Below are 25,612 nucleotides of genomic sequence, written 5' to 3'. Positions count from 1 at the left end.
AGTAGGTGGTACTTATAGAATTGATTGACAGATGTCTCATTTACGCCGCTGTCTCTTTCTCAAGAAAGATAAGCACTTTTACCTGGAACGCACGATTCTTATCTGCTAACCTGATCTGTTGTAACAATTTTACGAGGTTTGTTTATTTGCACAAGCATGAAATGGCAAGGCAGCTTTATTCCGACTGTGCACTTCATACTCTTGTTACCAATTAAAAGTAAAACATTAAAAAAAAAAAAAACATTTCCACACAAAACAATTGAATTGATTTAAAAGCAAAGAAATAAAAACCAAAATGACTTAATGAACATGAAAAAGATCTCTGGAAGGTTTAAGTTTGAAATTACTTGAAAAGACCTTCATCAATCGTAAGACTCAAAATATTTTTTTCTCCATGGAGCAAACAATGACTTCCTTTGACGAGTACTTTTTTTAATTTAGCCCGAAGCAAGAGTTTTATTCAACCATAAAAAAAAAAAAAAAAGATGAAAAGTCGACTTTTTCACACAATCAACAGATTTTATTTCTTAGATTCAATTTTTGTATAGCAGAAAACTGATCAAAATTGAAAAGAACACTACGCCCCCCCCCAAGCACTTTTGTATGCAGCTGACAAAATAGCCCAAATCTCCACAAGGAAGTATAATCACATAAAAAAAAATAGTCACATAAAAGAAAATCCAAGGCAACTTTCCATTGTTTATTTTTCTTCCATAAGTAGGTTGAAAGATTCTATTTCTTACTTTTTGGAAAGTAAAGTTGTATCACCTCACACACATATGCTAAGGATACATCAACCTGCATTTGGTGAAACATTATGATCAAGGTTTTCCAGCATGACATGTGAAAACACTAAACCAGCTGTCAATTTGTAACTTGCAATCTCATGCCAAAATTTCCAGCAGCAGCTCAACCAGATGAAAATATTAATTCATAGTCAAGCATTTGCTTCCTGCTAGATTTCTGGTAAATGCCTTTGAACTTGATTACTGGTGTTATTTTAACAAGAAAATATTTAATGTTTGATATTTGTTCTGTCAGTTTTAGGGACTGTCTATTTTAGGGACCGTCCATTAATGGCATGTCATGGGGGATATTTGTCTGACAAATCACCATAAATCAAAATTCATTGTTTTTATTATTCTGGATGCGGTAGTAGCTGGATATAGTAGAGAACTACATACTACAGCAAAAAATGTAAAGGCGTAAATTAAAATGTCCCTCCACCCCAAAAAACAAAACAAAAAGTATAACCACCTTTCCCCTTTCTGACTGCTGTTGTAGATGGCAAACGGAGGCCTCTAACTCCAACACCAAATCTTTTTTTATCATATATGTCATTTTGGAGAAGTAGGAGATATTTAAGTCATAATAATTATTCAACTAGCAAGTGTTTTCTTGAATCTTTCTCAAGTCTTTCACAAATCTTTAACAAATCTACAGAAATATTTGGGCTCACTCTTCCTGGAACTGATTGAATATACAATGACACAAGTAAAAGCAAGAACTTGTAAATATTAAGGTGTTTCCTTTACCAAGTTCCTGAGAATCCTGTTATATTTTAGAAGGAAATCAGGATATGGCACTTTCTGGTAATGATTACCTCTCTTTATAATATGTCTCCAGGGAAAATTGCTTTAGACAAACATGGAGGTCAACCAGCCTGACGGAATGGAAGACATTGTTGTCAGCTTCGGAGGTTTTCACTTCAATAATTTATAAAATCATATCATATTGTCAGAATATGGGATTTGGGAATTTTATGAAAGCAACCCAACAGCAACGTTTCATCCTTCACACACACTTTGACTTAACTCCAAGTCGTTTCCGCGGTAATTAGTTTTATAAAATAACCTGATTTACTTCCACTGGAGGTGTTTAAATTTGTATTTAGACAATATTTGTTGTTTGAATTTTCACACGCACACCTCCCTTTCGATTGTGACTTTCCGACGTTTAGATGGCCACGCTGTTTTCAATGTTCTTTGGATCCAGGTAAGTGTACGGGATTTCCAGACCCTCGTTTCGGTTGTTGATTTTGATGGACAACTCCTCAAGCTCGGCTTTAAAATCCTTTTGCAGCTGGCGAGGGAGCTCCTCGGTAAAATGCTCCTCTGGGTAGTGTCCGAGGGGAACCTATTGACAGAATACATGTATGTGAGCTCAACTATGTCTCGAAGCGCTCTATAATCCTTTTGGAATAAGACTAGAGACAGGGAAGTTTAAGCTTGACTTTGTAAATATCAAGTTCCGCAAAACAGGTCCAGATAAAGAAAACCATTGTAATAGATACAAGCTTTTCCCTTTACCAATATTTTGTCGTATTGTGTTTCGGGCTCCTTACAAAATCAGAAGACTGTCTGCTGAGCAGCCAGACTGCAGCTATTCCCCGCACAGTCACATTGATAGGGGGCAACGTCTCGAGGATTGTGCTCTTGCTAGTTGTCCCTTTTTTGGTCGGGGGAGCACGCTGCAGGGTGGTGGGGGTGTTGGGCATCCAGCCACCGTAGTCGTACTGTAATGAAGGTTTTGCAATAAGACCAAAAGTAATGCAAAGCAATGCTGGTGTTCATCCTAAGGATTCACCTGCCCGTTGTTCACAGCTGCGTGTTGGCACGAGCCAGTGAACATAACCATAGTGGTGAATTTGGTGAGTTCAGGTACAGTCATAAAACTCTGAGGTATGCCTGGGATGGAGAGTGAGAACAAAGCGAGATGTTTGAGCTGGTCAGTAACATGTGTTCTCAGGTTGTAACGTGTCGCATCATTCTCGGTGAGGGTCACCTGATTGTGACCGGGAAAGGAATCCGTGTTCAAAAATGTCCCGGATCCATGTCTGCAGTTCGGAGTCCCGCTGGACCTCGTCGTCACTTTTGTAGTAGTGCTGTATCACTCCTTGCACAAAACTTTACAGGAAACAGATTTACAAATACATTCTGCTCACAACTTCATATGTATGTAGTTGAAGGAGATATAGGGAGAAGAAAGTAAATGCAAATCTGTAAAAAAAAATTGACTGGTTCTTTTGGGGCTCATCTGCCACACCTCTACAAACTTATGAAGAGAATGTTATCATACTTGAAGATGATGATCCAAAGTTGGAGTCCATCATCTCTGTAGTAGAAGTTCGGCAGGTCCTTCAAGCCACGGTCATCAATGTCGTCGGGGAGGCAAAGGGACCTGTAGGTGATGGAGGACAGCGATCTTGCCAAGATCTTTGGCAAAGCCTCTCGGCCAGCAGCTGCAAACTGAGAAACAGTCCATTTTAAGACATAAACAGAGGGATCTCCAATGTTATGTAGAAAGCAAAGGTTGACTTTTACCAGAGTGAAGACTCCATCAGGTCCTATGAGGTGTTCCCGAGCTAATACATTGATCTCCAGAGTGTATCGAGTGTGGGGTATGAGGAGCTAAAAGGATGGAAGGAAGGATCATGAACCCAAACCTGGAGACAACCAAAGTGTTGATGTATAAAACCAAATTAGGAAAACTCCAGGTACCTTGTAGATTGGATGCACCATGGGCAGGTTGCGTAGCAGTGACACGGCAAAAACCTCCGCCAGCAGGTGGGTGCGCAGCAAGTGAGCGTTGAGTTGGTGCTCTGAGAAATCGGCACTTCTCACAAAAATCTTAGCTGTCAGCCAGTCGTACGCAGAGTCAGTTGGGAGAAAGATGGGGTTGTCTTCCGCCGGAGTCTGCTTCAGCTGTGGAAAGGGGAAGAAACCAAACCAAGGATGGGCATTTTTTATTGTTGATGATACACTGATCTGCCCTGAACTAGACCCCGAAATACAAATGAAACCCATTGCCCCTAGATTGAAATGTTGATTCTTATTCTAAGTGCTAACCGCCGCACCAAACACAAAAGGTCACGTTCTTGGAGTCTGAGCAATAACTACAGATGATCCCAACTACGTCTAATACCGCAGAATCTGTCTATTTTATCCACAAGATGAGGTCATTCACTGTTAAAAGTACTTTACCTGTACGGTGGATTAGGCTAATGTTACCTGAATGGCAATAGGCTAATGTTACCTGAATGGCAATAGGCATCAGCTTGTCGTCGGATCTTTTGTGAAACAGGACAAGAGGAGCGGTCATAAACTGTTGCTTCTCATTTATGATGTTTGCCGGCATTCCGTCCAGGTTCTTGTAGTCACAAAGGTATATGTTGCCTCGCTGTTTGAGGACAAACACATCGGAATAATAATATTGAGGATACCACATACCGTATCGTGCAATGCTGAGTTTTTGTGTTGTTGACAAAACGGCTCAATCCATTCGAATCATAATTGGGAGGAGAACCAAACTGTTACCTCCAACTCATTCAATAAGTTTGAGCCATCGGGGATGAAGACCATGTCATCGGTCACAGGGAAGTTCTCGGGTAGAGTTTTGCAACGTCGAATCAAGGTGGGATTGACTCCATTTAGAAACTGGTACGCAAATAACCAGTCCTCCATCCAGTGTTCCTGCACATAGTCTGACAAAAGTAATTCACGTTTGCAGCTCAGGTTTTGTAAGACCAGCAGATGGTGATAATGGAAAATCCATTCGGCCGCTGTACCTGATAAGGGCGTGTCTTTGTTACGGAACACGCCGTTGATATCGTCAAGACTTTTCCAATTTTTCTTGTTGTTAATAAGCCCTTTTAGCCGAAGCTCAGCCAACCTGGAAATAAAACGAGTAACTGTTTCTGAACAAATACTCATAATCATTAGATAAATTACACCGCTGCCTGAGGCTGTACAAAGTCATTAGATTACATTTGCAATTCTACCCAAAAATCTCATTTGAATGAAGATTCAAATGAGACTTCATTTCAGAACAAAGAAATATGTGTTCTACTTCTAATTTGACTTTTGTTGCCAGAAAAGAGGAGCAGTGGTCGTATTGTACTGTAGGAATTGAAAGCTTCTTATTACCCTGTCAGTGATGTGAATGCAAACTCTATACTCTTGGTAAAGGAGAACTGGACCTCATCTGGAAGGCTAGTAGGACCATCTGCCTTAATGGTGTAAGGCAAACCTAGGGAAAACAATTCCCAGCTGTTGGGCGGTGTAAAGGTGAATATCACCTGATGCTTAATATGTACCAAGGACATGTCAGAGTGAACACTCACACATAGTCGACGCTTCGCCGACTCAGCTCCTGCTTCCTTGCGTTTCGACCAAGAGAGTTGCTCTCGTCAAAGATTCGCAGTGCTTGCAAAACAAAACAATTTGCATGAGGATTATTTGCAGAAATTAAAATGGCGGCAGACAAGCTCACTAATCAAGCCACCTTTGCCTTCTCTGAAACAATGTGTCTCCCGGTCACTGATCCAGCAGTAGATAGGAAAGGTGTAGATGTCTCGCTCGGGTGATTTGATTTCCACCTTGTCGGGGAACCAAGCATCACCGAACATAAATCGGAATTGACGTTTGTCTAGTTCTATCAGAACCAGCCGTCCAAGAGACTTTGGGCAGGAAACAGTATAAGTTGACACCTGGAAAAATTATAGGAAATAATGTGTTTAATTATTCTGACAATATGAGGTTTGTTTTAGGAACACTGATCTGTTTTTTCCATTCCAGATGAACATTTGGCCATTGAGGAAAATTGGCCCGAAGGTGGCAACCAAGCAGCAGGAATCAGGCAATTGGAACGAGACACACGTGGTGAAAAGGACATGCAGACGTAGTGACGGAGTTGCTGGCTTGGTGAGTGACCACCACTGACGAGTACGAGACCGCCGGTTGTTTGTCACGGGGTTCTACTGATTGAGACCCAAATGAAGCAGGCAACAATAATTTAGATCCGAATCAGAAAGGTGCTGCATCATACTGGCAGGGTTACCTGACCTAACTTGACTGAAGAGCAATAACATGCATGCTGGAACATTCCTACCGCAAACAAAGGTTTGCATTTCCTGTGCAGCTGGCAGGACCACCAAAAAAAAAGTTCTGTCCGCATTGTGAGCTTCATATTGATACTTACCGCTCCTCTGAAGATGACCCAAGAGTTCAACCACGTGCGGGCACTCTCGCCTTCTGTGCCCACCAGCTTAATATGCACCAGGTTCACGGTAGTGGCGTTAACTCGATTGCCAGTATAGACGGTCACCTCGTAATCCACCATTGTCATTCTTGAATGACGAAGTATCGGAATAGATAAAAACCGGTCCCACACAGATACAGTCGGCTACGACGGCTTTTTATTTACCTGTACCGAATATGCTAATTTGTGGGAGGTACCAGCAGCGGGTATCTGGAATGTTCGGTGGTTTGACTAAATGATATTCGATATTTTTTTAGTCATGTGATGAAAAAAAAAAATCCTAAATCTGCCAGTTGGATCAACAGTTTAGGTGAGGTCAGACGGGAAGGTAAAGTCAAGACTTTTATTGCCGTCAACTTGTTGATCGTTCCACTCGTGATTTGTGAGACGTTCACCCTGACAAGGTGTGCCGCCGCCTTTTTCGTGTGGCTTTCGTGGCAAAAAAACATTAGGTTGCGCAACAACAACATAATGAAAGAAGATTTTTTAGAATTTAATGCTGGTGGTGCTGAAATACAGTTCAATGAAATAAAGTTTGCTGGCCTCAAACCTTAAACAAGACCGGCAAAATGAACCACACTTTAATTTTATGAACAGCTCAACATCGAGCATTAGTGATTCATGGTGCAATACAGTTTGATTGTGCCTGGCTTTCCGATGTTCAGATGGCCACACTGTTTTCGACATTCTTTGGATCCAAGTAAGTGTACGGGATTTCCAGACCTTTGTTTCTGTTGTTGATCGTGATCGACAACTTGTCAAGCTTGCTTTTGAAATCTGTTTGCAACTGGCGGGGAGTCTTTTCGGTGAAATGGTACTCGAGGTAATGTCCGAGTGGGACCTGGTGACACAAAGGATTCACATGACTTGAATGACTCGCGTCTGCTTCACGACTCTACATTTTTGGCATCTCAAGTTTGGTGTACTTACAAAGTCGGAGGACTGCCTGCTGAGCAGCCACACTGTGGACATTCCCTGAGCAGTTATGTTGATAGGGGGCAAGGTCTCGAGGATCGTGCTCTTGCTAGTCGTCCCTTTTTTGGTTGGGGGAGCACGCTGCAGGGTGGCGGGGGTGTTGGGCATCCAGCCACCATAGTCGTACTGCAGTGAAGGTTTTGCAATAAGACCAAATGCAATGCAAAGCAATGCTGGTGTTCATTCGGAGGATTCACCTGCCCGCTGTTCACAGCTGCGTGTTGGCACGAGCAAGTGAACATCACCATGGTGGCAAACTTGATCAGTTCAGACACAGTGGTGAAATTTTGAGGGATTCCTTTGAAGGAAAGAAAAACGCAAGCGTCTCTGAGAGGCGTTTGAACTTTCGGGTGGATGCGAGTGAGGCAAATGTGCACTCATGTAATGATTACCTGTTTGTAGCTGGGAAAGGAATCCGTGTTTAAAAATGTCCCCAATCCAAGTCTGCAGTTCTGAGTCTCGCTGGACCTCGTCATCACTTTTGTAGTAGTATTTTATCATTCGCTGCACATATCTTTTGAGAGACAACTTGGTGATTACATTCCGCTAAATACCTTCACTGACACAAACTCCATTTTGGATTCGTCTGATTGTTAACTGATTATTTCCTAGTTCATTGGGGATGACGAACACATGGGCAGTATCATTATGATTTCAATTGCAATAATTGCAATAATTTGTGATGCAAAAAGTCATACTCGAAGATGATGTTCCACAGTTGGAGTCCATCATCTCTGTAGTAGAAGTTCGGCAGGTCCTTCAAGTCACGGTCATCAATGTTGTCGGGGAGGCAAAGGGACCTGTAGGTGATGGAGGACAGCGATCTTGCCAAGATCTTTGGCAAAGCCTCTCCACCAGAAGCTGCAAACTGAGAAACAGTCCATTTCAAGACATAAACAGAAGGATGTCCAATGTCACTTAGAATGTAAAGGTCGACTTTTACCAGAGTGAAGACTCCAGCAGGTCCTATGAGCCGTTCCCGAGCTAATTCATTGATCTGCAGAGTGTATCGAGTGTGGGGTATAAGGAGCTAAAAGGATGGAAGGAAGGATCATGAACCCAAACCTGGAGACAACCAAAGTCTTGATATATAAAACCAAATTAGGAAAACTCCAGGTACCTTGTAGATTGGATGCACCATGGGCAGGTTGCGTAGCAGTGACACGGCAAAAACCTCCGCCAGCAAGTGGGTGCGCAGCAAGTGAGTGTTGAGCTGGTGCTCTGTGAAATCGGCACTTCTCACAAAAATCTTAGCCGTCAGCCAGTCATATTCAGAGTCAGTTGGAAGAAAGATTGGGTTGTCCTTAGATGGATTCTGCTTCAGCTATAGGAGGAGAAGGAACCAAACCAAGAATGGACATTTGATGGACCCCATATTGTGTGTTTGTGTGTGTGTTTTTTTACTGGAGATACTGCACAAATCTGCATTGTGGCTTCATCATTTCCAGAGATAGACCCTAAGATACTTCATGGACATTGGATGAAGCTAATGTCACCTGAATGGCAATAGGCATTAGCTTGTCGTCGCGTCTTTTGTGAAGCAGGACAAGAGGAGCGGTCAAATACTGCTGCTTCCCTTGGACTGTGTTTGCTGGTATTCCGTCCAGGTTCTTGTAGTCGCAAAGGTATATGTTGCCTTTCTGTATGAGGACAAACACATCGGAATGCTTACAGTAGCTTGAAGATACCACAATCTGCATAGTGCAATGCCGTTTTTGTTGTTGTTGTTGTTGTTGTTGTTGTTGTTGTTGTTGTGGACAAAATGGCTCTACTTATTCTAACTGTTACCTTCAACTCATTTGACAAGTTTGAACCATCGGGGATGAAGACCATGTCATCGGTCACAGGGAAGTTCTCAGGTAGAGTTTTGCAACGTCGAATCAAGGCGGGATTGACTCCATTTAGAAACTGGTATGCAAATAACCAGTCCTCCGTCCAGTGTTCCTGCACATAGTCTGACAAAATCAATTAACATTTACAGCTCAGGTTTTGCAAGACAAACAGTTGGCGATGATGGAAAATCTACCTGATAAGGGTGTGTCTTTGTTATGGAACACGTCTTTGATATCGTCAAGCTCTTTCCAATTTTCCTGGTTGTCAGCAAGCCCTTTTAGCTGAAGCTCAACCAACCTAGAAATAAAACGAGTAACCTTTTCTTAACAAATCATGAACTGAACACAAGGATGGCATCGTACTGTGAGGTTTGGCAGGCGCTTACCCTGTGGCCCCTGTGAATGCAAACTCTGTCGTTTTGGTGAAGGAGAACTGGACTTCATCTGGCAAGGTCATTGCACCATCTGCCTTTATGGTGTCGGGCATACCTGGGCCATAGAATTCCCAGCTGTTGGGCAATTTAAACATGTATGTAGACTCATGCGGAATGCTTTCGATATAAAAAAGTAAACGTTGGAGTGAACACTCACGCGTATTCCACACTTCGCTGACTCAGCTCCTGCTGTCTCGCGTACTCGCCAAGAGAGTTGCTTTCGTCAAAGATCCTCAGAGCTTGCAGAGAAAAATAACAACACGCGAGAATTATTCGTCAGTATCGCACACATGACGACAGACAAGCGTAATGATCAAGCCACCTTTGCCCTCTCTGTAGCGGTGAGTCTCGCTGTCAGAGATCCAGCAGTGGATGGGAAAGGTGTAGATGGTTTTCTCAGGCGATATGATTTCCACCTTGTCAGGAAACCAAGCGTCACCAGGCAAAATGAAGAATTGTCGCTTGTCTAGTTCTATCAGAACCAGTTGTCCAAGGGACTTTGGGCAGGAAACAGTATAGGTTCCGACCTAGAAAATTAAAAAAATGTTGAATTGAGCTGACAATCTGATGTGCACCATTGTGTTTCGGCCACACCCCTAGGCTCGCTCCATTCCAGATTGACCAGAAGATGGCAAGCTAGAACTAACTTGGCAGCAAGAATGAGGTCTTTGGCTTGAGGCACAAAGTGATGAAACAGAGACTTGAACAAAGTGACGGCAGGCAGGTTCAACTTGCTCGATGCTGCCTTGTGCCAGCCGAGCACCAGTACACACTAGTTCCACTGTCCAATCTATGTCTTGTGGTCCTGCCTGACTCCAAAAGATTGAGATTCAAAGGTCCACTAAATACTAAGTCCCCCATAACTAATAATCAGGTCCAGATGGGGCTTTTAAAGACAACCTGGTATAACCATTATCAAGTCAAGTGAAAAACCCTTCAAGGCATCCATATTTTGGCTCAGGATCAGAAGTGAGTTGCGTCATACTGAGGTATGTTACCTGACCTAACTTAAATCAAATAAACAAGGGAGGGACAATTTCACCTTGAGGGCTGAACAACAATAGCATACAGTACAATAGGACCTAAAATAAATGAATTAATCAAGTTTATCTGTCTAAACTAACACTAAGCATGTACTGTACAGCAAATACAATTTAGCATAAAAACAGCCTAATGTACGAGAATTGATGTACTTTACGTTTATTTAAATATGTTATATTGTCTAGTTTTATTTACGTACGTATTTATTAGTTGTACTATGTTCATCTTGTTTTCAATTGTCAATTATTTTATTGGTTCTTTCATCACAAATTATTGAGGTTTCATTACCTGACAGGCTTCATCAGAGGTGGAAGTGATAGCCGAAACATGTCAGGTAATGAAACCTAAATAATTTGTTTGTGGTAAAAGAAGTACGTATTTATTTATTGTTCTATGCAACTCACGGGACCACCAAAAAATTTTTCTACACTTACTGCTCCTCTGAAGATGACCAAAGACCTCAGCCACGTGCGGGCACTCTCGCCTTCTGTGCCCACCAACTTAATGTGCACCGGGTTAATGGTGGTGGCGTTAACTCGATCACCAGTGTAGACGGTCACTTCGTAATCCACCATTGTTATTCCGGAATGATGAAGAATCCTAATAACGGTAGCGCAGTCCTCCTCCCAGTCAGACGCAATCTGCCGCGCCAGGTATTTATACACCTGTGCTGTGTATGCTAATTTGCGGGCGGTACTTGCAGCAGCTATAAGGAATGTCAGACGTGTATTAGCAACGTCCGATTTAATCACAACTGTAGATTTCACATGAAAGTCAAGTCAAGTCAAGTCAAGTTTATTTGTATAGCCCTAAATCACAAACAGTCTCAAAGGGCTTCACATAGCCAAAAATTGACAATTATTCTCAAAGCATCCCCTGATCATAAGCTCCCAAAAGGGCAAGGAAAAACTCAAAAAACCCCTGCCAGGGGAAAATGAGAAACCTTGAGAAGGGACCACAGATGGAAGGATCCCCCTTTCAGGATCACCAGGTTATAATGGATGCAGAGAGTGCAAAAGTAATACATAATATGAAAATCAATGAAAAAATGGATGTCGGAGGTGCCCTCGGTTGTCCTGGCCGTGTCTTCAAGGGGGTTGAGCTGCAGTTCCTTCATCTTGAATTGGTCCCCGAGAATCCAGCTAGCCGCGATCAGCTTTTGAGCCACCTAACCCCCTCCCCAGCCGGGGAGGGGGTGGGCAGAGAGAACAAAACAAACTCCGGCCAAATCGGCCATCACAAGTTAGTTAAAGGCCATCTCATAGAAATGTGTCTTTAAACGTGTCTTAAATGTTTCTACTGAGGTAGTAGTTCTAATATCCATTGGTAGGGCATTCCAAAGCTCTGGAGCCCGAATAGAGAATGCTCTAGACCCTGCAGACATTTTCTTGGCCCTAGGTATAACTAAAAGACTAGCGTTTTGCGAACGAAGGTTACGAGACGGAACATAAGGAACGACTAGGTCGACGAGATATGAAGGCGCTAAGCCATGCAGTGATTTATAGGTTAGTAGAAGAACCTTGAAGTCACATCTTAAATGGACCGGGAGCCAATGTAATTTGGCTAATATTGGGGTAATGTGATCAAATTTTCTTGACCGTGAGAGCATCCTCGCAGCGGCATTTTGCACTAACTGTAGACTTTTGATACTGGACTTAGGAAGACCAGAGAATAATACATTACAGTAGTCCAGGCGCGACGTAACGAACGCATGTATAATGGTTTCCGCATCCCCGGTCGAGAGGATAGGACGAATCTTAGCAATATTACGAAGGTGAAAAAACGCAATCCTGGTTATATTCTTAATGTGTTTTTGAAAGGAGAGCGTTTGGTCAAATATTACCCCGAGATTAGTTACCGTATCACTCTGAGTGATAGTCCGGTTATCTATAGTTATAGTGGTTTCCTTAAATAAGTGTTGATAACGAGTAGGACCAATTATCAACATCTCAGTTTTATCTGGGTTAAGACGAAGGAAGTTGAGAGACATCCATTGCTTGATCTCCGCAAGGCACGCCTCGAGATTACAACAGTCCCGTGGATCTGTCATCGATAACGGCATATATAATTGGGTGTCATCCGCGTAGCATTGAAAGCTAATATTATATTTACGTATTATGTCCCCAAGCGGAATCATATAAATATTAAATAAAATCGGTCCGAGTACCGATCCCTGTGGAACACCACACGTAACATTATAAAGCTCAGAGGACGTATTACCATGGACCACTCGGTGCGTCCTGCCTGATAGATAGGAATTGAACCAGCTGAGTGCTGACCCTGAGATACCAACACAACTTTTAAGACGCCCTAATAAAATATCAAAGTCTACAGTGTCAAAGGCAGCACTAAGATCGAGTAGTAACAATACAGACGACGTATTTGAATCCATAGCTATGAGGAGATCATTAGTCACTTTAGCAAGTGCTGTCTCTGTAGAATGATTAGCTCTAAAACCAGACTGAAAGGAGTCATATCGATTATTAGCGACCATGTAATCAATAAGCTGCTGCGCTACTACTTTTTCGAGAAGTTTTGCTATGAATGGGAGGTTTGAAACTGGCCTATAATTACTGAGACAGTCCGGGTCAAGATTTGCTCGCTTAAGTAGTGGTTTAATAATAGCGGTTTTAAAGGCTATTGGCACTATCCCAGAGGAAACAGACAGATTGATTATATTTAAGACGGACGGTCCTAAAATTGGAAATAATTCTTTAAGTAGTTTGGCTGGAAGCGGGTCGAGTAAACATGTTGTTTGTTTAGCCGTACTAACCAATTTTGTAAGCATTTCAAGGGACACGCTTTCAAAATTTGAGAGGGTTATTGCATGATCCCCAGCGCTAGTAACCGGCGGAGCGATTGGCATGGTATTCTTGATCTCGTCCCTAATGGACTCAATCTTTTGAGCAAAAAATTTCATAAACTCGTCAGCTGAGTGGAAGGAGCTATCAGGGGTCGGCTGGCGCAGAGTTAGCTTTGCCACTGTATCAAATAGGTATTTAGGATTGTTTTTATTAAGATTAATGACTTGCGAAAAATAACGAGTTTTTGCTAAAATTAGCGCATCTTTATATTTCAGGAGGCTGTCCTTCCATGCCTGATGGAAAACCTCAAGTTTGGTTAAACGCCATCTGCGCTCATGCTTTCTACATAATTGTTTAAACGTACGTGTTTCATCTGTGAACCACGGAGTTGGCCATCTACGGCGAGTTTTCAGACGTAGCGGTGCCACAGAGTCGATGGCTTTTAATAATGTCGCATTGAATTCATTTGTAAGATTATCGATAGAGCCGCTGTATGCGGGAAACATGGCGGTTGCCGGCGACAGTAACTCAGACAGCGCAGTTGCAGTCATGGAGTTAAGATTACGACTGCTATAATGCCGATTGCTCTCTTGTCTTTGACAAGGAACTAAAATTTCAAATTTTATTAAGAAATGATCAGACAGAACAGTAGTGTATGGCAGTACTGCTATATTTGAGGTTGCTAGTCCCCGGGATAATACCAGATCTAAGGTATTTCCATTCTTATGCGTTGCTGCTTGTACAGCTTGCGTAAAACCACACGTATCGATTAAAGTTTGAAATGCCGAAGTCAGTGGTTCTGACGGTGAATTCATGTGGATGTTGAAATCACCCATGATAACTATATTATCTGCATTTGTCACTAGATCAGCCACAAATTCTGAAAATTCATCCAGGAAGCCAGAGTAAGCCCCGGGTGGGCGGTAAATAACAACAAGATAGAATGACGGTAACGCAGTGGATCGCACAATGAGAACTTCAAATGTTTTAAATACGTGAATTGAGCGAGGCCTAAATCTAAGCTCAGAATTTGAGATGAGGGCGACACCCCCACCCTTTTTTCGAGGACGTGCCACATGCGAGCTCACAAAATTTGGAGGCGAGGCCTCGTTAAGTGGCAGCAATTCATTAGGTTTTAACCAGGTCTCGCAAAGACCAAAAACGTTTAGATTATGTTCCGTGATAAGGTCATTAACGAGAACTGCTTTCGTATGAAGTGATCTAATATTCATAAAACCGAATTTAAGTGTAATCGGTTGATCAGGGTGCGTATCTATCGAAAGATTTTTAAACGGGATGCGAGTAAAATTGTGTTCTCTAGGCCTAATATCACCTCTCAAAAGTTTATTAGGGCGGTGGGATGAAACGACCGTGGGAATTTGATGATGAATATTTGTTACACATGTGAAGTTATCTAAAGCAGGCACCGTTTCATCAGCAAGACCGGTCGGGACGGAGTGATTGGATTTGTCTACTACCCCAGTAGAAAGTGTGTTTGTGTGTATTGCAGCACTATTTAAACTGTCGCGCTCTAGTCTACACGAGGAGCTATGTGTATGCTGAAAGTCTAGCCTAGCGCTAGTTAACTTTAACTTATCAGACTCCAAACCCATCCTCACAGGTGGTCTAATCACCTGTGCCCTGGCCTGCTCTAGAGTGACCTGTCATGAGAGGCTCAAACAGTAATCTATATTCCTAGAAAGAGTGAAGGCGCCTTCACGGTTAGGGTGAAGGCCGTCCTTCCTCAGCAGGTCGGGGCGGCCCCAGAAGGATGACCAGTTATCTATAAAATACAGTCCCTGCTTTTTACAGAACCCAGCCATCCATCGATTAAGGGAGACTAATCTACTAAACCTCTCATCAGTGCCTCTCCCAGGCAGGGGGCCAGAGACAAATACTCGATGCCGACTCATCTTTCTGGCAAGATCACAAGTCCTCGCTATGTTTTTCTTTGTGATCTCTGATTGTCTCATCCTAACATCATTGGAGCCGACATGTATCACTATGTCCGAGTAGCTAGTGTTGTTGGAACTACGCTGTTGACTAGGCCTATTGCGAGTCAGCTCCCTAAGATTAGCTTCTATGTCGGGTGCTCTGCCCCCAGGAATACACATTACCGTGGCTGGATTTTTAAGCGTAATGTTTCGGGTAATGGAGTCGCCTATGACGAAAGTGCGAGGGCCAGTAGACCGAGATGACTTTGGACGGCTATGCGTCTTACCTGGCTCATCGCGATCAGCAAGCCGCTTGGGGCTAATGCTAACCGGGCTAGCGGGCTGACTACAGCCCGCGTCTGTGTCCGCCGCAACTACTGTTATCGCACTATTCTGCTCTAACTGGCGGACACGTCCCTCTAGCAGAGACAACCTCTCTAAGAGAAGGGTGCAGTTGGTGCACGAAGCCGTACATACCTCTTGGTCCGCTGCCATACTTTGCGTCCGAAGAGCGACGATCTGTCAGAACAGCCCGGAAGTTGGTTTAGATGACAGCTAGAGAGTCCTGAAAGATGAGACCTTTCGCATTGAAGTCTGATTTACGTGTATATATTGTAAGTTGTAAAATAATTGCATCTCTCTGGTTCTGGTTTTATTGTTTTTCTCTTACGTTTTGAATTGTATTGTTTTGTTGGCTTTTAACGTACGTTATTCATGTAAAGTGCTTTATGGTTAAGGGCACAATATTTCCAGTGGGTCTTACGTGACAGTGGTTCAAACGGTGGATATTTGCGCAACTTTAGAGGTGTGCTTACCGTTTGCCAATTCAACTTTAGCGGCTGCACTCAACCAGTTGTAACATGCGCTACTAGCATCATTGTGGGACTCGGTCCAAATTTCGATACAATCGAAATATGCAGTCTTACTCAATTGTGTGTGATAAGGGCTCGTGTGAGATCAGAGAGGCAGGTAAAGTCAAGCGCTTGATGGGCATCAGCCTGTTGATTCCTCCAGCCAGGATTCAAAGCGGTGAGAAGTTCACATAGACAAGGTTTGCCGTCAGCATTGTTGTGCGGTTTCCCTGCCAAAAGACTATTAAGTTACGCAACAACGAGAGCAACATTGTTCAGTTTTTGTTGGTGGTGGTGCCTACTTGTTTTTCTGATGGGAGTTGATAGCTGCTCTCAGCTAGCTAAATAAGCTAATATGTATCAACAACCTTGAGGGTGTACTACAAACCGTATTTCATATCACACACAGTGACCAACAGTATCACGGTCATGAGTATTATCACGATATTGTCGAAAGGAACGTAAACAAAAACAATGACAAAATTTAAAAAAGACAACCTACGTTTAAAGATAAGGACCAAAATTAATTGACATTTGAGATGACCCAAAATTGGCTTCAAATAATATAATCCTGCAGTGATAGTGCGCATTCCTGCATTATTTGTACATTCCAATGACCTAAAAGTCGTGCAATTTAAAGTTTATTGCATGAAAATGTCTCAAACTTGAAACGACACGTCCACAAAACACACCATAGTCCAACTCCTGAATTTCATTTTATTGCCATCTCATCACACTTATACCTTGATCTGTATACATGCAGGTTTTTAGGATGGTTACTTTCTGATGTTTAGATGGCCACACTGTTCTCGACATTCTTTGGATCCAAGTAAAAGTACGGGATATCCAGGTCTATGTTTCTTTTGTTGATCGTGTCTGACAACTTGCCAAGCTCGCTTTTAAAATTTGTTTGCAACTGGCGGGGAGTCTCTTCGGTGAAATGGTACTCGGGGTAATCTCCGAGTGAGACCTGGTGACACAAAGTATTTACATGACTGCAAACTAGATCTGTGATCAACTAGTTACCTTGACACTGGACCAGGCCTACAGACAGATACTACGGTGATTCTGCTTTTCAACTCGACGTGTCGAGTTTGGTGTACTTACAAAGTCAGAGGGCTCCCTGCTGAGCAGCCACACTGTGGCCATTGCCTGAGCAGTCACGTTGATAGGGGGCAACGTCTCGAGGATTGTGCTCTTGCTAGTCGTCCCTTTTTTGGTCGGGGGAGCACGCTGCATGGTGGTGGGGAAGTTGGGCATCCAGCCACCATAGTCGTACTGCAATGAAGGTTTTGCAATAAGACCAAAGTAATGCAAAGCAATGCTGGTGGTCATTCTAAGAATTTACCTGCCCGCTGTTCACAGCTGCGTGTTGGCACGAGCAAGTGAACATCACCATGGTGGCAAACTTGATCAGTTCAGACACAGTGGTAAAATTCTGAGGAATTCCTGTGAAGGAAAGAAAAACACAAAACAACAGCATCACTGAGAGGCTTTTGAACTTTCAGGTGGATGCTGGTGAGGCGAATGTGCACTCATGTAATGATTACCTGTTTGTTGCTGGGAAAGGAATCCGTATTTAAAAATATCCCCAATCCAAATCTGCAATTCTGAGTCTCGCTGGACCTCGTCATCACTTTTGTAGTAGTATTTTATCACTCGCTGCACATATCTTTTGAAAGACAACTTGATGATTACACATACATTCAGCTAAATACCTTCACTGACACAAACCCCATTTTGGATCTGTCTGATTGTTAACTGATTATTTCCTGGTTCAATGGGGATGACGAACACATGGGCAGTATCATTATGATTTCGATTGCAATAATTGCAATAATTTATGATGCAAAAAGTCATACTCGAAGATGATGTTCCACAGTTGGAGTCCATCATCTCTGTAGTAGAAGTTCGGCAGGTCCTTCAAGCCACGGTCATCAATGTCGTCGGGGAGGCAAAGGGACCTGTAGGTGATGGAGGACAGCGATCTTGCCAAGATCTTTGGCAAAGCCTCTCGGCCAGCAGCTGCAAACTGAGAAACAGTCCATTTTAAGACATAAACAGAGGGATCTCCAATGTTATGTAGAAAGCAAAGGTTGACTTTTACCAGAGTGAAGACTCCATCAGGTCCTATGAGCTGTTCCCGAGCTAATTCATTGATGTGCAGAGTGTATCGAGTGTGGGGTATGAGGAGCTAAAAGGATGGAAGGAAGGATCATGCACCTAAACCTGGAGACAACCAAAGTCTTGATATATAAAACCAAATTAGGAAAACTCCAGGTACCTTGTAGATTGGATGCACCATGGGCAGGTTGCGTAGCAGTGACACGGCAAAAACCTCCGCCAGCAGGTGGGTGCGCAACAAGTGAGCGTTGAGCTGGTGCTCTGAGAAATCGGCACTTCTCACAAAAATCTTAGCCGTCAGCCAGTCGTACACAGAGTCATTTGGGAGAAAGATGGGGTTGTCTTCCGCCGGAGTCTGCTTCAGCTGTGGAAAGGGGAAGAAACCAAACCAAGGATGGGCATTTTTTATTGTTGATGATACACTGATCTGCCCTGAACTAGACCCCGAAATACAAATGAAACCCATTGCCCCTAGATTGAAATGTTGATTCTTATTCTAAGTGCTAACCGCCGCACCAAACACAAAAGGTCACGTTCTTGGAGTCTGAGCAATAACTACAGATGATCCCAACTACGTCTAATACCGCAGAATCTGTCTATTTTATCCACAAGATGAGGTCATTCACTGTTAAAAGTACTTTACCTGTACGGTGGATTAGGCTAATGTTACCTGAATGGCAATAGGCTAATGTTACCTGAATGGCAATAGGCATCAGCTTGTCGTCGGATCTTTTGTGAAACAGGACAAGAGGAGCGGTCATAAACTGTTGCTTCTCATTTATGATGTTTGCCGGCATTCCGTCCAGGTTCTTGTAGTCACAAAGGTATATGTTGCCTCGCTGTTTGAGGACAAACACATCGGAATAATAATATTGAGGATACCACATACCGTATTGCGCAACGCTGAGTTTTTGTGTTGTTGACAAAACGGCTCAATCCATTCAAATCATAATTGGGAGGAGAACCAAACTGTTACCTCCAACTCATTCAATAAGTTTGAGCCATCGGGGATGAAGACCATGTCATCGGTCACAGGGAAGTTCTCGGGTAGAGTTTTGCAACGTCGAATCAAGGTGGGATTGAGTCCATTTAGAAACTGGTACGCAAATAACCAGTCCTCCATCCAGTGTTCCTGCACATAGTCTGACAAAAGTAATTAACGTTTGCAGCTCAGGTTTTGTAAGACTAGCAGATGGTGATAATGGAAAATCCATTCGGCCGCTGTACCTGATAAGGGCGTGTCTTTGTTACGGAACACGCCGTTGATATCGTCAAGACTTTTCCAATTTTTCTTGTTGTTAATAAGCCCTTTTAGCCCAAGCTCAGCCAACCTGGAAATAAAACGAGTAACCTTTTCTCAACAAATCATGAACTGAACACAAGGATGGCATCGTACTGTGAGGTTTGGCAGGCGCTTACCCTATGGCCGCTGTGAATGCAAACTCTGTCGTTTTGGTGAAGGAGAACCGGACTTCATCTGGCAAGGTAAATGCACCATCTGCCTTTATGGTGTACGGCATCCCTGGGCCATAGAAATCCCAGCTGTTGGGCAATTTAAACATGTATTGTAGACTCGCGCAGAATGCTTTCAATATAAAAAAGTTAACATTGGAGTGAACACTCACGCGTAGTCCACACTTCGCTGGCTTAATTCCTGCTGCCTCGCGTACTTGCCAAGAGAGTGGCTTTCGTCAAAGACCCTCAGAGCTTGCAAAGCAAAACCACAAACAACACATGAGGATTGTTCGTAGGGATCGCACACTCGATGGCAGATCAACCCACCTTTGCCCTCTTTAAAGCGGTGAGTATCCTTGTTGCTGATCCAGCGGTAGATGGGAAAGGTGTAGATGTCTTCCTCGGGTGATTTGATTTCCACCTTATCGGGGAACCAAGCGTTCTCGGGCATTAACTTACGTGAACGTTTTTCTATTTCTATCAGAAGCAGTCGTCCAAGGGAATTTGGGCAGGACACGGTATAAGTAGATACCTAGAAGATTTAATGGAAGTCTTCATTGTAGGTGATACACAGTGCAATGTGGCTTCAAAATAATTAGAGCTGCATTTACATCTTTCAGTTAAAACTGCCAAAAATATTTTGGTCGTTACAGTGACCTCGTGAGGACCTTGGTTGGCAATCAATCAACCAATGGCAGGAGCACACAAACAAAGCGATTCACTTACTGATCCTTTGAAGATGACCAAAGACTTCAGCCATGTACGATCACTCTTGCCATCCGTGCCCACCAGCTTGATGTACACGTAGTTTAAGGTGGTGGCCTTCATTCGGTCACCTGTGTAGATTGTCACCTCATAAACCGCCATTGTTATTAGCGAACTATGAAAAATCTTAAATCGGTCAATGTGATTCTTCTCTCGACTGGACACAATGGCTTCTTAAACCCTACGAATGGTTGCTAGTGGGAAGTACCTGCGGCAAGTTTTAGTAAGACGTTTATGAGCAATGACCGGTTGCAAGGTTGCAAAAGTCAATTTCCCAAAATAAGACAAGAGAAGACGCTTCCAGTTTCTTGCAAAGAGAATAGGAGAGCCGTATGCTGTTCTCTCATCTATTTGGAACAGCCCTCCCATGAACCTCACTTTTATTCACTTTGAGGTCCCTCGGTTACGTAATGCCTGTCAAGTTGTGGGGAAATCAGCAAACAGACATCTGTCCGCCCTGCACGAATTATGTTTGTTGCAGAGTCACTGCAAGCGGGCATTAGCAGATAAAGTATTTTGTATTTCCCCTTGGGTTGGTGTCAGGAAGGGCATCCGACTGTAAAAACCTTTGCTCCAAAATTATTCTCAGTATGGCTAGACAAACACAGGTACCCCGTGGCATTTTCATCCACTGGCCATGGACCACCTCCAGTGGAAGAAAGCCATATTGAGAATCCAGTCCTACCCAGCGGCAGTCTGGAAAGTGGACTTTAAACCGATAAAGAAGAAGAAGAAGAAGTACGTCATTTCATCATATCATCTAAAAGCAGAAAGATCTTCTCCGGTGGTGTCCTCATATCACCGGCTTAGCTTACCGAGGCCGTATGTGGCCCACAATGTGAAATGAGTTTGACACCCCCGGTCTAAAGGAACATCAACAAAAACAATTACAAAATTCTAAAAAGACAACCTAATGTACGTTTACAGATAAGGACCAACATTAATGTACATTTGAGATGCCCTAAAATTGGCTTCAGATAATAGAATCCTGCAGCGATAGTGCACATTCCTGTATTATTTGTACATTTAGATGCAGGTTCAAAGTCAAATGACTTAAAAGTCGTGCAATTTAAAGTTTATTGCATGAAAATGTCTCAAACTTGAAACGACACATCCACAAAACACACCATAGTCCAACTCCTGAATTTCATTTTATTACCATCTCATCACACTTATACCTTGATCTGTATACATACAGGTTTTTAGGATGGTTACTTTCCGATGTTTAGATGGCCACACTGTTCTCGACATTCTTTGGATCCAAGTAAGTGTACGGGATTTCCAGGTCTTTGTTTCTGTTGTTGATTGTGATCGACAACTTGTCAAGATCGCTTTTGAAATCTGTTTGCAACTGGCGGGGAGTCTCTTCGGTGTAATGGTACTCGGGGTAATGTCCGAGTGAGACCTGGTGACACAAAGTATTTACATGACTGCAAACTAGATCTGTGATCAACTAGTTACCTTGACACTGGACCAGCTCTACAGTGTCAGACAGATACTGGTTTCCTCGTCTTAATTTTAGCCCATTGTCTCTTCCCCGTCCCCCTACCCCTCCCCTCCTGTTTGTCTTTGCCTTCTTCCCTGTAAGCGTCTTTGGGTTTTTGAAAAGCGCGATACAAATTTAATGAATTATTATTAGTATTATACTACAGTGATTTCGAAGGCTGTCACTATCAAATATTTATAAAATCGATTATTGTATCGATTATCGATAATAATCAATTACGCCTTACTACGTTTTTTACTTCTATGACTCACGTTTGCTTTTCAACTTGACATTTTTTGGTATGTCGGGTTTGGTGTACTTACAAAGTCAGAGGACCGCCTGCTGAGCAGCCACACTGTGGCCATTCCCTGAGCAGTCACGTTGATTGGGGGCAACGTCTCGAGGATTGTGCTCTTGCTAGTCGTCCCTTTTTTGGTCGGGGGAGCACGCTGCAAGGTGGCGGGGGTGTTGGGCATCCAGCCACCATAGTCGTACTGCAATGGTTTTGGAATAAGACCAAAAGTAATGCAAAGCAATGCTGGTGTTCATTCTAAGAATTCACCTGCCCGCTGTTCACAGCTGCATGTTGGCACGAGCAAGTGAACATCACCATAGTGGCAAACTTGATCAGTTGAGGCACAGTGGTCAAGCACTGAGGGATTCCTGTGAAGGAAAGAAAAACCCAAGACAACAGCATCACTGAGAGGCGTTTGAACTTTCGGGTGAATGCGAGTGAGGCAGTTGTGCACTCATGTAACGATTACCTGTTTGTACCTGGGAAAGGAATCCGTGTTTAAAAATATCCCCAATCCAAATCTGCAGTTCTGAGTCTCGCTGGACCTCGTCATCACTTTTGTAGTAGTATTTTATCACTCGCTGCACATATCTTTTGAAAGACAACTTGATGATTACACATACATTCAGCTAAATACCTTCACTGACACAAACCCCATTTTGGAGCCGTCTGATTGTTAACTGATTATTTCCTGGTTCATTGGGGATGATGAACACATGGGCAGTATCATTATGATTTTGATTGCAATAATTTATGATGCAAAAAGTCATACTCAAAGATGATGTTCCACAGTTGGAGTCCATCATCTCTGTAGTAGAAGTTTGGCAGGTCCTGCAAGTCACGGTCAGCAATGTCGTCGGGGATGCAAAGGGACCTGTAGGTGATGGAGGACAGCGATCTTGCCAAGATCTTTGGCAAAGCCTCTCGGCCAGAAGCTGCAAACTGAGAAACAGTCCATTTCAAGACATAAACAGAAGGATGTCCAATGTCACTTAGAACGTAAAGGTCGACTTTTACCAGAGTGAAGACTCCAGCAGGTCCTATGAGCCGTTCCCGAGCTAATTCATTGATCTGCAGAGTGTATCGAGTGTGGGGTATGAGGAGCTAAAAGGATGGAAGGAAGGATCATGAACCCAAACCTGGAGACAACCAAAGTGTTGATGTATAAAACCAAATTAGGAAAACTCCAGGTACCTTGTAGATTGGATGCACCATGGGCAGGTTGCGTAGCAGTGACACGGCAAAAACCTCCGCCAGCAGGTGGGTGCGCAGCAAGTGAGCGTTGAGTTGGTGCTCTGAGAAATCGGCACTTCTCACAAAAATCTTAGCTGTCAGCCAGTCGTACGCAGAGTCAGTTGGGAGAAAGATGGGGTTGTCTTCCGCCGGAGTCTGCTTCAGCTGTGGAAAGTGGAAGAAACCAAACCAAGGATGGGCATTTTTTATTGTTGATGATACACTGAACTAGAACCCGAAATACTTTTCCAAATGAGACCCATTGCCCCTAGATTGAAGTGTTGATTCTTATTCCAGGTGCTAACTGCCGCACCAAACACGAAAGGTCACGTTCTTGGAGTCTGAGCAATAACTACAGATGATCCCAACTACGTCTAGTACCGTAGAATCTGTCTATTTTATCCACAAGATGAGATCATTCACTGTTAAAAGTTCTTTACCTGTACGGTAGATTAGGCTAATGTTACCTGAATGGCAATAGGCATCAGCTTGTCGTCGGATCTTTTGTGAAGCAGGACAAGAGGAGCGGTCAAATACTGTTGCTTCTCTTCTATGATGTTTGCTGGCATTCCGTCCAGGTTCTTGTAGTCACAAAGGTATATGTTGCCTCGCTGTTTGAGGACAAACACATCGGAATAATAATATTGAGGATACCACATATCGTATCGCGCAATGCTGAGTTTTTGTGTTGTTGACAAAACGGCTCAATCCATTCAAATCATAATTGGGAGGAGAACCAAACTGTTACCTCCAACTCATTCAATAAGTTTGAGCCATCGGGGATGAAGACCATGTCATCGGTCACAGGGAAGTTCTCGGGTAGAGTTTTGCAACGTCGAATCAAGGTCGGATTGACTCCATTTAGAAACTGGTACGCAAATAACCAGTCCTCCGCCCAGTGGTCCTGCACGTAATCTGACAAAAGTAATTAACGTTTGCAGCTCAGGTTTTGTAAGACCAGCAGATGGTGATAATGGAAAATCCATTCGGCCGCTGTACCTGATAAGGGCGTGTCTTTGTTACGGAACACGCCGTTGATATCGTCAAGAGTTTTCCAATTTTCCTGGTTGTCAACAAGCCCTTTTAGCCGAAGCTCAGCCAACCTGGAAATAAAACGAGTAACCTTTTCTCAACAAATCATGAACCGAACACAAGGATGGCATCGTACTGTGAGGTTTGGCAGGCGCTTACCCTGTGGCCGCTGTGAATGCAAACTCTGTCGTTTTAGTGAAGGAGAACTGGACTTCATCTGGCAAGGTCATTGCACCATCTGCCTTTATGGTGTACGGTATACCTGGGCCATAGAATTCCCAGCTGTTGGGCAATTTAAACATGCATGTAGTCTCATGCGGAATACTTTCAATATAAAAAAAAAACATTGGAGTGAACACTCACTCATAGTCTAAACTTCGCTGGCTTAGTTCCTGCTGTCTCGCGTACTGGCCTAGAGAGTGGCTTTCGTCAAAGATCCTCAGAGCTTCCAGAGCAAAATCACAAAAAAAAACCATGAGGATTGTTCGTAGGGATCGCACACTTGATGGCAAGTCAACCCACCTTTGCCCTCTCTATAACGGTGAGTCTCCTGGTCGCTGATCCAGCAGTGGATGGGAAAGGTGTAGATGTCTTCCTCGGGTGATTTGATTTCCACCTTATCGGGGAACCAAGCGTCGTCGGGCAAAAAGCCAAATTGACGTTTGTCTAATTCGATCAGAAGCAGCCGTCCAAGGGAATTTGGGCAGGACACAGTATAAGTAGATACCTAGAAGATTTAATGGAAGTCTTCATTGTAGGTGATACACTGTGCAATGTGGCTTCAAAATAATTAGAGCTGCATTGACATCTTTCAGTTAAAAGTGACAAAAATAATTTGGTAACTGTCTTTGTTAGACTGACCTTTTGAGGACCTTGGTTGGCAATCAATCAACCAATGGCAGGAGCACGCAAAGAAGGCGATTTACTTACTGATCCTCTGAAGATGACCAAAGACTTCAGCCATGTACGATCACTCTCGCCATCTGTGCCCACCAGCTTGATGTGCACGCTGTTTAAGGTGGTGGCCTGAATTCGGTCACCTGTGTAGACTGTCGCCTCATAAACCACCATTGTTGAAAAATCTTAATCCGGTCAATGTGATTCTTCTCTCAACTGAACACAATGGCTTCTTATACCGTATGAATGGTTGTTAGTGGGAAGTACCTGCGGCAGGTTTTAGTAAGACGTTTATGAGCAATGACCGGTTGCAAGGTTGCAAAAGTTCATTTCTCAAGATGAGCACTTTCACAATGAAGTCTGATTTAAATGCGCATGCAATTCTGTATAGCAAAACCTAAAAGAGACACCCTTG

General features: G+C 43.2%; 4 protein-coding genes and 1 long non-coding RNA gene across 5 annotated transcripts; all 5 read right to left on the bottom strand.

Annotated features, from left to right (window-relative positions):
* Positions 1 to 498: 498 nt before the first annotated feature.
* Positions 499 to 6,371, bottom strand: LOC148399662 (arachidonate 12-lipoxygenase, 12R-type-like). Its single transcript, XM_088372644.1, has 14 exons — positions 5,980 to 6,371; positions 5,284 to 5,488; positions 5,123 to 5,204; positions 4,926 to 5,048; positions 4,568 to 4,671; positions 4,317 to 4,483; positions 4,036 to 4,179; positions 3,501 to 3,704; positions 3,324 to 3,410; positions 3,079 to 3,248; positions 2,785 to 2,906; positions 2,587 to 2,687; positions 2,345 to 2,515; positions 499 to 2,136 (listed from the first exon to the last, which is right to left on the bottom strand). The coding sequence occupies exons 1-14, from the start codon at positions 6,124 to 6,126 to the stop codon at positions 1,957 to 1,959; spliced, it is 2,007 nt and encodes a 668-aa protein (XP_088228770.1). The 5' UTR covers positions 6,127 to 6,371; the 3' UTR covers positions 499 to 1,956.
* A 137-nt stretch (positions 6,372 to 6,508) lies between these two features.
* On the bottom strand, positions 6,509 to 10,972 carry LOC148399661 (arachidonate 12-lipoxygenase, 12R-type-like). Its single transcript, XM_088372647.1, has 14 exons — positions 10,756 to 10,972; positions 9,603 to 9,807; positions 9,438 to 9,519; positions 9,233 to 9,355; positions 9,041 to 9,144; positions 8,803 to 8,969; positions 8,511 to 8,654; positions 8,135 to 8,338; positions 7,958 to 8,044; positions 7,713 to 7,882; positions 7,407 to 7,528; positions 7,212 to 7,312; positions 6,970 to 7,140; positions 6,509 to 6,880 (listed from the first exon to the last, which is right to left on the bottom strand). The coding sequence occupies exons 1-14, from the start codon at positions 10,894 to 10,896 to the stop codon at positions 6,701 to 6,703; spliced, it is 2,001 nt and encodes a 666-aa protein (XP_088228773.1). The 5' UTR covers positions 10,897 to 10,972; the 3' UTR covers positions 6,509 to 6,700.
* A 3,461-nt stretch (positions 10,973 to 14,433) lies between these two features.
* LOC148399660 (uncharacterized) lies at positions 14,434 to 16,292 on the bottom strand. The gene is made up of 2 exons (XR_015857863.1): positions 15,730 to 16,292; positions 14,434 to 15,624 (listed from the first exon to the last, which is right to left on the bottom strand). It is a non-coding gene; the product is annotated as an uncharacterized LOC148399660 (long non-coding RNA).
* A 315-nt stretch (positions 16,293 to 16,607) lies between these two features.
* LOC148399659 (arachidonate 12-lipoxygenase, 12R-type-like) lies at positions 16,608 to 20,624 on the bottom strand. Its single transcript, XM_088372646.1, has 14 exons — positions 20,216 to 20,624; positions 19,817 to 20,021; positions 19,660 to 19,741; positions 19,454 to 19,576; positions 19,262 to 19,365; positions 19,011 to 19,177; positions 18,730 to 18,873; positions 18,195 to 18,398; positions 18,018 to 18,104; positions 17,773 to 17,942; positions 17,461 to 17,582; positions 17,259 to 17,359; positions 17,018 to 17,188; positions 16,608 to 16,880 (listed from the first exon to the last, which is right to left on the bottom strand). Exons 1-14 carry the CDS (start codon positions 20,354 to 20,356, stop codon positions 16,701 to 16,703), a joined length of 2,001 nt encoding a protein of 666 aa, XP_088228772.1. The 5' UTR covers positions 20,357 to 20,624; the 3' UTR covers positions 16,608 to 16,700.
* Positions 20,625 to 21,386: 762 nt separating this feature from the next.
* LOC148399658 (arachidonate 12-lipoxygenase, 12R-type-like) lies at positions 21,387 to 25,458 on the bottom strand. Its single transcript, XM_088372648.1, has 14 exons — positions 25,231 to 25,458; positions 24,823 to 25,027; positions 24,664 to 24,745; positions 24,460 to 24,582; positions 24,268 to 24,371; positions 24,017 to 24,183; positions 23,736 to 23,879; positions 23,230 to 23,433; positions 23,053 to 23,139; positions 22,808 to 22,977; positions 22,505 to 22,626; positions 22,303 to 22,403; positions 22,064 to 22,234; positions 21,387 to 21,659 (listed from the first exon to the last, which is right to left on the bottom strand). Exons 1-14 carry the CDS (start codon positions 25,369 to 25,371, stop codon positions 21,480 to 21,482), a joined length of 2,001 nt encoding a protein of 666 aa, XP_088228774.1. The 5' UTR covers positions 25,372 to 25,458; the 3' UTR covers positions 21,387 to 21,479.
* Between the last annotated feature and the right edge of the window lie 154 nt (positions 25,459 to 25,612).

Source organism: Syngnathus floridae, chromosome 4, assembly GCF_059516105.1.
Source record: "Syngnathus floridae isolate MCC-2025c chromosome 4, RoL_Sflo_1.0, whole genome shotgun sequence".
Lineage (NCBI taxonomy): Eukaryota > Metazoa > Chordata > Actinopteri > Syngnathiformes > Syngnathidae > Syngnathus > Syngnathus floridae.
This window is presented reverse-complemented; position numbering and strand designations above follow the sequence as displayed.